The 13,415-nt window shown below is 44.9% G+C and overlaps 1 protein-coding gene across 5 annotated transcripts in view; it reads left to right on the top strand.

The window, feature by feature from the left end:
* Positions 1-12,687, top strand: part of LOC115469487 (carbonyl reductase [NADPH] 1-like) — a 37,389-nt gene extending 24,702 nt beyond the window's left edge. For all 5 annotated transcript variants that reach the window (XM_030202192.1, XM_030202195.1, XM_030202191.1 and 2 more), the window contains exons 3-4: positions 1,371-1,478; positions 11,546-12,687. In XM_030202192.1, coding sequence (XP_030058052.1) covers positions 1,371-1,478; positions 11,546-11,982 — 545 coding nt within the window. In that variant the 3' untranslated portion in view covers positions 11,983-12,687. The remainder of the gene's footprint in view (positions 1-1,370; positions 1,479-11,545) is intronic.
* The last annotated feature ends 728 nt before the right edge of the window (positions 12,688-13,415 follow it).

Below are 13,415 nucleotides of genomic sequence, written 5' to 3'. Positions count from 1 at the left end.
GGAAGCCGGCCAGACCTTTACATTTAGGTGAAACATTAAAATGTAATTCTTCCAAAAACTTTTGTTATGGTCTTGCTATAGATATTTAGATGTATGTGTCAAGTTGATCTTGTTTTGCTCTGTGTTTAATATAGAAACAGATGTCACTCTTAGCTTTTATTTTCAACTTAAAGCATAAAAATTATAAATTGTACATTTGAATTACATTTTTTTTTTACTGATTTCTAGAATTGTTTTCCATGTTGAACTATGTGGGGTATACCAGGCTATAAATCCATTTGTATTAAATTAATCAAATATATCCTTGTAAAAATAAGGGTCCCGTTTACTAAGCCGTGTTATAGTCACGTTGGCGTCTTTAACGCGGGTTAACAGTGTACACGCCTACAATATCCCTATAGGCACCTACACGGTTAGCGTGTGTGCTCATTGTAGGCGTGTTAAAAATGCTAACGTGCCTTAGTGAACAGGGTCCTAAGTGAGGGAGAGCTTCAACTTTGAGGGTGCAGTTATCAACTTGGGCTGCCGTTAAGACAGTTTGTTTTCCCTCTAACTTGTGCTGTTTTAGTACAGGTCCCATTTTACGCAATGAGATCTCGTTACTAATAACTGGGCTTAACAGTGAAATAACACGTCCTCACAGTAGCCCTCGTTGATCACGACTCCTTTTGTATAGAGTAGCTCAGTACCTGTTGTTTTTGACAGTGAAAGTGGGACACAGTCAAGCTTAGACACTAGTTCATTTGTATACGTTAGGGGATTAGTGCTTTTGGGAGAAGAAGGTATTTTCATACTGCGTAGATCTGAGTCGTCTCTGTTCTATTGCCCCTCCATTTAGAAATAGTTTTAATATTCAGTTCACAGATGCAGCATACACGGAGATCTCTCCACTGAGTCAGTCCGTGTTCGCTAGATGCAACTAAAAGTTGTCAGGGTGACTCATTTTTGTTCAGCCTTTGTGGCAATATAGATAGTAAACTTCTGCAGTCTATGTCAGGGGTGCAAGATACGGGGGAGAAGAGTTCTGTGGTCAGAAGCTGTACTTCAGTCTTGTTCACCACTCAGTCTGATATTTTTATGGGAAGGGGGATTCTTTTTGGATCTTGGGACTGCTTTCAGAAACATTTCCTGAATGAAGGTATTGGCTGCTGTCGTGGACAAGATGCTGGGCTCGATGGACCCTTGGTCTTTTCCCAGTATGGCATTACTTATGTACTTATGTACTTAGAGGTGGATTCAAGATCTGCTGCTCCCTGATCGGAGACACTAAGGATGGTAGCAGAGAGAATAGGGCGAGTTAACTCGGCTGGCTTTTGACTCATTCCTTTTTTTTTCTCTTCTCCTTCCCCTCCCCTCCATTGTACTAAAAGTTGCTGACACCTCTCCGTTCCATGTCCAAGCAGAGTTGACCATGAAAACAAACTTTTTTGCAACCAGGGATGTTTGTAGAGAGCTTCTGCCATTGATGAAACCACAAGGTAAGTTCATTACAATGGCTCTTGGGCTGGTGTTAATTACTAACATGCAAAACAAGTTAAGTACAATTGTAGTACCCAAATAAAGGGACCCTTTTATTATGCCACATAGGCGCCTATGCATGCCCAACGTGTGTCAGTTGAGTTACCGCCCAGCTACCGCATGGTTCGGGTGGTAATTCGTTTTTTACTCGTGTCTGCTACACGCACCGGAAATTAATTTTTATTTGGCACGCTGCAGAAACCAGGCGGGAATCGTTCTGCGCGCGTAGACAATTACTGCATGGTTACCACGTGAGACCTTACCGCTAAGTCAGTGGGTGGCGGTAAGGTCTCGGACCCGAAATGGACGTGCGCCAATTTTTATTTTGCCACACATCCGTGTTCAGCAAAAAATTTTAAAAAGGCCTTTTTCTACAGGCGCGCTAAAAAATGGATCTGTGTGCGCCCAAAACACGCGCCTACACTAGCTCAACCCATTTTTCAGCGTACCTTAGTAAAAGGACCCCAAAGTTAAAAAAAATGTTTAATCCCCAACCCAAAACAACTTCCCAGTAAAATGATCCATTGTGCTTTCTCTGTCAAGGTTGTCTTTGTTCTAAAATGTAAGCTTAACTGATATAGGTTGTATGTGCAGGTGTATGATTGCACAAATATATGGGTGGGTATGAATATAAATTATGTAGTCAGAATATAGGTGCACACAGAACTCGTTTAACTCTTAAGTGCAGTCAAATGGTTTGTGATCATTCGCCAGCAGGTGGAGACAGAGAACACTAATGAGTAGTGCCTTATAAGGTCCTGTACGTATAGCAGCTCTTGTGCAGTGTGGTGACTTCTGTGTGTCCTCCTGTCCTCTTTGGAGTTGACCTCTACTCTACTTTATGCAGTCATACAGTCATTCAGTCTTCTTAACCCCGTCCAAGGCCCGACTTCGGCCCAAGTTTCGCCTCCTGCATCAGGGTCCGTGGGATTTACTCGACTGATTCTCGACGTGATGTCTGTAAAAAAAATATCAGAATGACACCACTCGTTTTATTAGGATACCTCTTCCTCGTGGTCAAAACGTTTCTTACTTCGGATGTTCTGTTCTCTATCCTTACTTGTCAGACAAAATGGCGATGGTATTTATACTATAAAGACGTCAGATGCGCTGCTGTAGGCTCCTCACTATCTACCGGATGCCAAATACTCAGCTGGGCGTGACGTAAAAATCGTTCGTGCTGTCAAACCTGAAATATCAGAATAGTGAATTTAGAAGAACTGGTTCCATTCTATTCTTGTATTCAACCCGTTTGGTTGTAATGTATTGAGGTGGTAGATCCATCTCTGTTCTTGTTGTAGGAGAACATGCTTTCTGTCCCCGCCCTGCATTTCCCATTCCAGTTGATGTAGAATGACACATTTCAAAGAGGTGAAAGTGTGGTTCAGCTCTACACAATGTGCTGCTAAAGGAGCAGTAGTTTTTTTGATGTGAATGTTGCTCTTGTGCTCCGTCAGTCTAATGGTAAATTTCCGTGATGTTTGACCTACATAGATTTTCTTACATGGGCAAACTATGCCATATACCACCCAGTCTGACACACAGGAGGTCTTTTGGCGAAGATAATAATGTTTGCTCGTGCTGGGATCAATGAATTCTTTCGTGTTAATCATTATCTCGCACATGCTACATTCCCCACAGCTTCTATGTCCATAGATCTGGGAATCCGTTTTCGGAAGTTTTCTTAGATGCTGCTGGGGTTAAAATCTCTTTTAGATTCAATCCTCGGCTGTAAACCATTCTTAAATTAGTGTCTGCAAATATTGGTAGAGTTTGAATTATATGCCAATTTTGTTTCAATATTTTAGAAATCCGTGATGCCACATTCATATGGTGCAGTACACAGGTTAAGATGTTATCTTCTTCCTCCTTTTCTTTTTGTCTGGGTGATAATAAGTAGTTGCGATGATTGAATTTAGCTCTTCTATACGCTGTGTGTACTATATTTCTGGGATAACCCCTGTCCATCAGTCTTTTCTTTAGTTCTTTAGATTTTTCTTTAAATTCTATCTCGTCTGAACAAATACGCCTGTAGCGGAGGAATTGGGAGAACGGTAGGCTATCCTTAAGCCTTTGAGGATGGCAACTGCTGTATTCTAAGAAGGTGTTCTTGTCTGTTTCTTTACGGAATACTGTCGTGTCTAATCTCCTTCCTCTTTTAATGACTAGTACATCCAAAAACAACATTGTGGTAAGATCCTGTTGCATCATGAACAGTAACGTAGGATGGCAACTGTTTAGATAATTTAAAACTTCTTTCAACTCGTCTTCTGAACCTGTCCAGATGCAAAATATGTCATCTATATATCTGATCCATATTTTCATCTTGGTAAACCATGCAGAAACGTACACGAAGGTTTCTTCAAATTTGGCCATGAATAGGTTGGTTACTGAAGGGGCGATGGTGACCCACATTGCCACTCCTGTCTTCTGTTTAAACAGACGTCCTTCAAATTGGAAGAAATTGTTCCTCAGGGCTAGCCCGGCTAATTCTATAATAAAGCCAGACGGGACTCGGTTGTCTTCTCATGATTCTAAGACATTGGTCAATATATCTATAACTTCCTCTTGTGGGATGACGGTGTAGAGTCTCACTACATCCATAGTGACCAGTCTCCAATGTTCTTGTATGTCGTCCATCCCCTGCATACGATTTAGGAAATCTGTTGTGTCTTAATATACGATCTCGTCTTCTGGACAGAAGGGCATAAAAAAGTGTCCACATACACTGAAATCGGTTCTAACAAAGAACCACGGCTTGAGACTATGGACCTCCCAGGTGGATCATGCAGTCTCTTGTGGACCTTCGGTAGGGTATAAAATAATGTGATACCCATAGTCTCAAGCCATGGTTAGGGGCAGGGGAGAAAGGAGAATCGCTGAGTGGCTGGAGGGGGGGCAGGGGAGAGAGGAGCATTGCTGGGTGGCTAGAGAGGGGGCAGAGCAGAGAGGAGAATCGCTGGGTGGCTGGAGGGGGGGGCAGGGGAGAGAGAACAATCACTGGGTGGCTGGAGTGGGGGCAGGGGAGAGAGGGGACAGAGGAGACTCGCTGTGTGTCGGGAGGGGGGCAGGGGAGAGAAGAGCATCGCTGGGTGGATACAGGGGGGGGGGGGGGCGGGAAGGGGACAGAGCACACACACTCGCACCCAGCAGTCTCACTCTCTCTCTCTGTCACACACACACACTCGCAGATTCATTCTCTCTCTCTCTCTCACACATAGTCACTCTCACACACACTCTCTCAAACATACACACTCCGACAAAAACCTTGCTAGCGCCCGTTTCATTTGTGTCAGAAACGGGCCTGATTTACTAGTCTTTACATGTTCATGAGGCTATGCAGGAGCTTATCACAGTTCCGGGTGGCATGAGCAGTTACTAAATGTACCACTATCCCTGTTGAAGGCAGCACTTCATTTCTGGATATGCGTGACTGCAAGCTTGAGGCTTCTTTGAGGTTTGCCTTTCAAATGGCTGCTTTAGATTCTCAGGCAGCAACTTCTTCTTTTGTGGCCAGGGCATCTTTATTGTGGATTCAGCAATTGTCCCCATTGGACTCTCTCCTCCAGAGTTTCTTCCTTGAGGCGGGGTTGTCCTATTTGTCAGACTCCCTTTATGTTCTTCGAGCATGGCCTTGGCTGTTTCAGCATGGCGCTGGCTCTGGTTTGAGACATGGGCTGCTGATGTGACATCCAAGTTTCATCTGGAGAAGTTACCTTTTGGGGGGGGGGGGAACTGCTGTTTGGTGTGGATTTGGAGTTTGTTAAGGACCTGGGAGATTCCAAGGTCCAGTGGTTACCTGAGGACAAGCCTAAGCCTCTTCTCCAGGCATCTAGGTCTTGCTTTTGAGAAGCGCAGAGTTATAGATTGGGGGAGGCTAGTGCTTCCTTTAAAAAAAAAAAAAACTTACTCAGTCTTCCTTTTATGGAGGCCAAAAGTCCTTCTCCGCTACCTCTGGCACCTCTTCCTCTTTGCAGCTCTTACAATGATGGGGTCCAGGTTCACTCTTTGTACGTAGGTATAGGTATCATCACTACAGACCAATGGGTGCTAGACTTCATTCTACATGACTCCAAGCTAGAATTTTCCAAGCTCATAGATCTTTTCTTGCTGTCCCTTTTGCGGCAGCTCTGCCAAGAGTCGGGCATTGCTAACTACTAGGCATTTTTCATACACCTGGGGGGGGGGGCATTCGGGCTGTTCCTCTAGCAGAGACGGGCACAGGTCGATATTCCATCTACTATTTAGCATTTTGTCATCCCAGAGAAAGAAGACTCTCTCTGCCTGGTTCTGGATCTGAGAGAGGTAAACAAGTTTCTCAGGTTGCTACACTTTTGCATGGAGACTCTTTAACCTGTGATAGCCTCGGTCCAGCCAGGCGTTTTTCTCACCTCATTGGACCTCAGGGAGGCTTTTCTTCATATCTCAGTTTCCTCCGGTTTGCAATCCTGGGAGACCGTTTTTGATTCACAGCCATGCCTTTTGGCCTTGCCACTGCACCTCATGCTTTTTCCAAAGTTATGGTGGTTGTAGTAGCCTTCCTTCACAAGCGAGGGATCCAGGTCCATCCTTACCTGGACGATTGGCTGATTTGAGTGCCTTCTTATCGCTAGAGCCTTCAGAGTGCACAGAGAGTATTGTCTCTTCTTTCTGCACTGGGTTGGGTGGTAAATTACAGCAAGCCATCTCGCCCCTACTCAAGACCCTAGAATTTCTGGGTGTATGCTTTGATTCTGCGGTGGGGAAGATTTTTCTCCCCAGCATCATCAGCTCAAGCTCATAGAGCAAATTCTGAGGTGTCTCTCCTTTCCCTGCCCGCGGACATGGGATTATGCATTCTCTGTTCTATGGCTGTGGATGTTCTGCCTTGAGTGAAATTCCATATGTGGCCCCTACAGTCTTCCCTGTTGCTGTGGTCTCCGGTCTCTGAGGATTACGACCAGTTGGTGCCATGGACACCTCAAGCCAGACTGAGTCTGACCTTATGGCTTCTACCTGCGCACACTCAGGCAGGGTTCCCCTTTCAGACTCCCACTTGATGTGTTCTCGCTTCCAATGAGAATATTTTTGGCCCTGTTACTATATCTCCTTCAGTCCTTAGACCTTACATCTTTTTTTTATGCTGATGACATACAAGTACTTAACCACCATTGACCCTTCTGATGCCTCATAGATAACATCGCTCAATCGCTGATTAGATATGGTCTGCGCTTGGTTTCAATGTAACCGCTTGTTCCCAAACTCTGACAAATTGTGTATCGTTCAGTTTTATTTAAAAAAAAAACCCACAATTTATTTGTCCACCAGCTGCCCCAATTCTGTTAAACACAATCCCTCTAAAGATTGTAGACAAGGTTAAGATCTTAGGTGTAAGACTTAACACCTTTAACTTTTATTCGTCAAGTCTCCACAGTGGTGCAGCTTGCTTTTTTTCAACTCCGGTGCATCCGGACAATCCAACCATTTCTTCTTCCTTAGGTTCTAAACGCCCTTGTTCATTCTTTTCGAAATATCTCATATTGACCACTGCAATATTTTCTCTACTTGGGCCTCACACAACACAAACTAAAACGACTACAACTGATATAAAATACTGCAATCAAACTCATTACAGGGCATACAAAATACAACCATGCAGAGGCGTAGCAATGTGGAGCAAAGGGGGGCCTGGGCCCCCATGGATTTGGCCCTGGACCCCCTGCCGACGACCCTCTTGACCCTCCGTCGCCATGGGCTACCTTTGCTGGCGGGGGACCCCAATCCCCGCCAGCCGAGGTCCTCTTCTTCCCGCAAAGGCTTTGTTCTGTTTTTGACATCCGTCAGACTCACAGAAACAGGGTGAAGCCTTGCAGATCAGCTGATCTGCAAGGCTTCGTTCTGTTCTGCAAGTCTGACGTCCTGCACGCACAACGTGCAGGACGTCACAAACAGAACGAAGCCTTGCACAGGAAGAAGAGGACCTCGGCTGGCGGGGATTGGGGTCCCCTGCCAGCAAAGGTAGGCAACGACAGTGGGGGAGGGTTGGCAGCAGGAGGGGGGAGTTGTCAAAGTTGGTGGGGGGGGCTAAAATGTGCCCCCTCACCTCGGGCTCTGGACCCCCCCCCCCCCCCCCCCGCCAAAGTCTGGCTACACCCCTGCAACCATGTCACTCCTCTGCTGAGAGATGCCCATTGGTTACGTTTACAAATTTTTGTACTCGTTTATAAGATCAAAGCATATCAAGAACCCTCTTTTTCTCTCGACGTATCTTATCCCGTATTGTCTGCCTCATTCCCTCCGCTCCTCACATCAGGAACTTCTGGTAGTTCCTCCCTTTTCCAGTATCTCTGCTGCTACTGTACATCATTCAATCTTTTCTTTTCAGGCTTCACAGTTTTGGAACCAGTTACCACTACACTTGAAAACCCTGCCAACGTTAACTCAATTTAAAATAGACTGGAAGACACACACCGTTTTCAAGAAGCCTTTGGCCACTGAACGGTTTGCCCTGGAACCGCTACTTGTCAGCCTTTCCTCTTCTGTTTACCTTCTCTCTTCTTTTCTATCTAAAATTGTAGTTCTCCTCATTCCCTTCTGTGTCGGTACTGTCATGTCTTAGTTTGCTATATGTATTCTCTTCCCCCCCCCCTTTTTTTTTATTAGCCTGTACACCACTTAGACACACTGTAGATTGGTGGGATAGAAAATCATTTAATAAACTTGAAACTTGATGTCAGCTTCTTCAGATGGGGATCCCTTTTTCTCCACTCCTCTGCTCAGGGCCGCTGGTCGAGAGTGAAGGCTTCCTGGTCCATCAGCAAATTGGAACTTCGAGTCCAGAAAGCTCTACTTGCCTTTGCGCCTCTTCGCAGGAGGCAGGTGCGAGTGTTCTCGGACAATGTGTCGATGGTGTCTTACATAAACAGACATGGGGGAACAAAAAGTTTGTCTCTAGCACAAGAGGCTCGTCTTCTTTTTCTGTGGGAAAAGTTAACAGTCCGATAATTTCAGCATCCTGCATTGTGGGTTCCCTGAACTCGCAAGTGGATTTCCTCAGCAAGGTGTCTCTGGACCCAGGAGAATGGCAACTGTCAAAGGCTGCATTTCACCTCATTTACATACAGTGGGGCCTTCCGATTCTGGGCCTCATGGCATCCAGACTCAGTGTGCAGGTCCACAGTTTCTACAGCTGCTTCAGGGAAAAGGACTCTCTGGGAATGGGTGCCCTGGTAGAGACTTGGCTATCAAACAGCCTCCTTTACATGTTTCCTCCATGGCCTCTCATGGGAGGGACATTGCATGGGATTGCTCATCATGCCGGGAAGGTCATTCTCTTAGTTCTGGACTGGTGCAGATGTCCTTAGTATGCGGCCCTCATCCATCTTCAAATAGCTCCTCGGTTGACTCTCCCACCACAGACGGGCTTGTTGCATCAAGGTCCAGTACTAATGGAGGATTCCTCCCGCTTTGGTCTTGCGGACTGGCGATGGAGAGGGCACAATTGAGGAAGAAGGGTTATGCGGATGATGTTCTACGTTGAGGCAAGCACAGAAGCGATCCACTTCTTACGTTATAGTGTGGAACACTTTTGAGAGCTGGACTACACAGAGTGGAGTTTCCTCGTTTCATGCTTCTTGTCTCTAATTTTATCCCTCCTTCTGGAGGGATTCAAAAAAGATTTGTCTCTCAATGTCCTCAAGGTTCAGGTGGCAGCGTTGGCGTGCTATAGAGGCAAGCTACAGAATGTCTCATTGGCTGCTCACTCTGATATAGTGCAGTTCCTTTTAAGGAGACGCACACCTGCGTCCCCCCCTCCACAATATTGTCCTTGGGGAAGTCTTTAGTAGTTCTTAAGGCTCTTCAGTCAGCCCCCTTCGATCCTCTTTGTTCAGCAACTATCAAACATCTCACTTTTAAAGGCAGGTTTTTTTTTTAGTTGCCATGTTGTCAACACGGAGAGTTTTAGAGCTGCCAGCTCTTTCTTGCATGATCCCCTTCTGTTTTACCGACTCCGGGGTTTCAGTTCGGACAGTTCTATCCTTTTTGCCAAAGATTGTATCTCCATTTCAAGTCAGCCGGACTGTGTTTCTTCCTTCTTTTTCCAGGGTGATCTAATATGCTTTCTTGAGGCTATTGGATGTTAAGTGCATAAGGATGCGCTTATCCTTCTGCTACCAATAATTTTGGGTGTTCTGATCATCTTTTTGTCCTCTTTGCTGGACCCTGGAAGGGTCTGCTGACCTCCAAAGCAACAGTGGCCTGATGGCTTAAGGAGGCTATTTCTTCTGCTTACATTCTGATGGGTAAATCTGCTGCTATACGTGTTTAGGCACGTTCTTCCAGGTCTTTGGCGAAGTCCAGGGCAATTTCCTTGCCAGGGGTCTATAGGTCAGCGATGTGGTCATCGTTTTGTTCATTTGTTAAGCATTTCCGTCTGGATGTGTCAGCTCAATCAGATGCTTCTTTCAGGGGCACGATTCTTGCTGCAGGGATATCACAGTCCCTCCTCTCTTAAGATTTTGCTTTCGTACATCCCATTTGTCTGGACTGATCCTTGGGATGTAGTGGAAGGAAAAATTAGTTAATTACCTGATTAAAAAATTTTTTCCTTTAGTCCCACAGGATCAGTCCAGAGCCTGCCTTTCTGTGATCGTTTCAGTTTTTCAGTGTTCTATGAGATTTTGTGTGTTTTGTATTCTGGTTCCGTTATTTCTAGGGCACGAGTTTTGCTGTATATGTCATGGTTATTTTTCTATCTAGAGGCTGGAGTGTTTTTTCTCTGTAAGTCACTCTTCACTACTTTGTTATCAAATACTGAGTTGTTTGCTATGCACAGGACCTTTTATAATTTTTCCATGGTTCATCTAGTCTGCCCAGCAAGGTGGTTGGAATCATACCTACCTCTTCGGTGTCTTTGTTTAGGGTTGTACCTTCTTCTCCATGCAGGTTAACCCTCTCTATCGTTTGTTTTAATTTGATCCCTTCAACTTGCTATTATAGGGATCCTCTGTGTTTATCACATGCCTTTTTGAATTCTGTTTCACTTTTATGCCAACCACCTTCAGGAGGGCATTCGGGCTTCCACCACCCTTTCAGTGAAAAAGTAACTCCTGATGTTGGTTTTAATCTTTACCGCCTTGCAACTTCATTTCATGTCCTCTCAGTTTGTTCCAGGAATCCTTTTCCTTGAATTTTCCTTTGCATTCTGTGCTTACCACTCATGTGACTTAACTTGCCCTAATGGTATCTGTCTCCTTTCTGTTTTGGAGGGAGAGAATGATAAAATAAATTTACCAGAAAAGAATATTGTAGCCACAAAAATTAAAAAGGTTAAAGAACATGAAAATTCTTGAATTGCCGAATGTGTTTTTCTCGTTTTCTACTGTATGGTTGCATGCTTTTGTAAGGTCCTGAGAAACTCTGTCAGTGCGACTAGACTGAAAATAGCACACAAGCACCCTCCCCACCCCCAAAACATACCCCTCATCATCCTAGACCAGGGGTTCTCAACCCAGTCATCAGGGTACACCCAGCCAATCAGGTTTTAAGGGTATCCATAATGAATATGCATGAGAGAGAGATTTACATCCATTGCCTTTGTTATATGCAAATCTCTGTTCTGCATATTAATTGTGAATATGTTGGAAGTCTTGCTGTCTGGATGTGTCGCAAGGACTGTGTTGAGAACTGCTGCCCTAAACTTATCTCGTGCTCTTCATTGCTGATGGAAGACTTGGGCTGTTTTATCACATATTGATAACTTCTCCCCTATCTTAATGGTAGCCCTTAGCACAGGGACCCATTTTATGCAATGAGACCCTGTGCTAAAATCGCATGACGTGGGGTAAAATAAGCTGCCTTAACAGTAGCCCACATTAAATTTCCCCTTTAATGTAAACCTGCAGCTATGAGATTCTCAGTCATCGACATTAAACTTCAGAGGCGTTAAAGCAAAGTGCTGAGAAAAGGAAGTTATAGGTTTTACTGTTATATTGTTGTATTCATTTATAGGATGGAGGTCTTAACATCTCTTATTCTAATTCTCCAGGGAGAGTGGTGAATGTCTCCAGCATAGATAGTGTAAGAGCTCTCTCGGGCTGCAGCCAGGACCTGCAGCAGAAGTTCCGCAGCGACACCATCACAGAGGAGGAGCTGGTGACGCTCATGGAGAAGTTTATTAAAGACACTAAAGACGGGGTGCACAGCAAAGAGGGCTGGCCCAACACTGCTTATGGCGTGTCCAAAATCGGGGTGACCGTCTTGTCCAGGATTCAAGCAAGAATGTTGAATGAGAAAAGAAAAGGAGAGGGAATTCTCCTCAACGCCTGCTGTCCCGGATGGGTGAGGACAGACATGACAGGCCCTCATGCTCCTAAATCTCCAGATGAGGGAGCTGAGACCCCGGTGTATTTGGCCCTGTTACCACCTGATGCCGATGGGCCTCATGGCCAATTTGTTAGTGACAAAAAAGTTGACAAATGGTAGACCAGCCTTGGTGATTTCCTCTCGTGCAAGTCACATAATGCTGACTGCACCATACCGACAGCCTTCCCTTTGCCGCAACTAAAATTTAGGCATGACCATTTACACCAGCTAAAATCTGGTGTAAATACCTAAGTTAAGCAAGGATCGGGCATATTCTATAACACTGCATGTAATTTTTAGGAATGCCCATGCCCCCTTTTGCAATCTGCACATTACAATTTATGTACACTATGTTAGCCTTAAAGTTGTGTGTGTAAATTTAATTAGTGCTGATAATTGTTAGTGGCCAATTATCGGCACTGCTTGGCTTGTTTTGCGTGTGCAAATTATTTACGTGCACAATTTTATTTAGAATGCGGGGATTAGTGCTTAAAATTAGGTGCCTAACTTTAGGTGACCTTTCTTGAATTGGCCCCTAAGGGTGGGGGGGGGGGGGGGAATGTTGAAATTTAAGTGCCAGGTACCCAGGTAGATAACCTATTCACTTGATCAGTGTGTTTAAAAAAAAGTGCTTAACCCTATGAGTTAAGTTCTGAGGTCCTTTTCCCCTCCTGTCATCAATGAAGTTCTGTGATTAAGACTCTTCTTCAGTGACAGCGAAAAGCAAACATGTTTTGCAGTAGATTTTGTTTTGGATGTGCAAATGTTACCTATGAAGAGACATTACCCAGAGTAATCAATCACTAGGAAATAAATGAATAAAAATCCTCTTGGCTTTCCTCCTTCAGTCTCAACCTGCTTCTCTGAGTGGTAGGAATTTTCACTCCTGGAACTATGCACCATAAATGTAGTGAGCTTACTTCAGGGGGCACAGGATAAGGAAGATATTGGCAGTGAGGTGAGAGTACAAATTCAGCATTAGCACCTATAACACACACTTGGGAGGGCACTGCCCCCATACCCACCCCAAACTACACCTGTTTCCACATCCTTTCTCCTCTTGGCTGAAACAGTAGCTGATCCCCTGTGGCATATATTGGTGTATTGGTGGTATAGCATTGGGGCAGAAGCGGTCTCCATTCGTTCTCAGCCTTGTTCTACTGAAGCGCAAAGGTAGCTATAACCTCGGGACAGAAATACCAGGAGCTGGAGTCTTCTTACAAACAGGAAAGAATAAAGCAAAGGTAGATGTAGCCTGGACTGGAATACCAGGAGTTGGAGTCCTGGAAGCCAGTGCCTTTGAAATACAGCTTAAATTCACATATTTGGGAATCTTGAGGCTTATGGCAGTTAAGACTGCAGAAAAGAGGGCAGTTCTTATCCAATAGAGAAAAACCCAAGGTTTTTCCTCTGAGGAGCAGGCAAATTAAGGCATCTTAGGAACAGGCAAATGAAGGCGTCTTCTGGGGGGGGGGGGGGGGGGGGGGGAAACTCCTGTGGATGTGCCAAGACCCATTGGAAACACTTCATAAGGAGCCTCTGTACGGCCAAGT

Source organism: Microcaecilia unicolor, chromosome 4 (assembly GCF_901765095.1).
Source record: "Microcaecilia unicolor chromosome 4, aMicUni1.1, whole genome shotgun sequence".
Taxonomy (NCBI): Eukaryota; Metazoa; Chordata; class Amphibia; order Gymnophiona; family Siphonopidae; genus Microcaecilia; species Microcaecilia unicolor.
The sequence above is the reverse complement of the archived record's forward strand: the minus strand, read 5'-3'. Positions and strand labels throughout refer to the sequence as shown.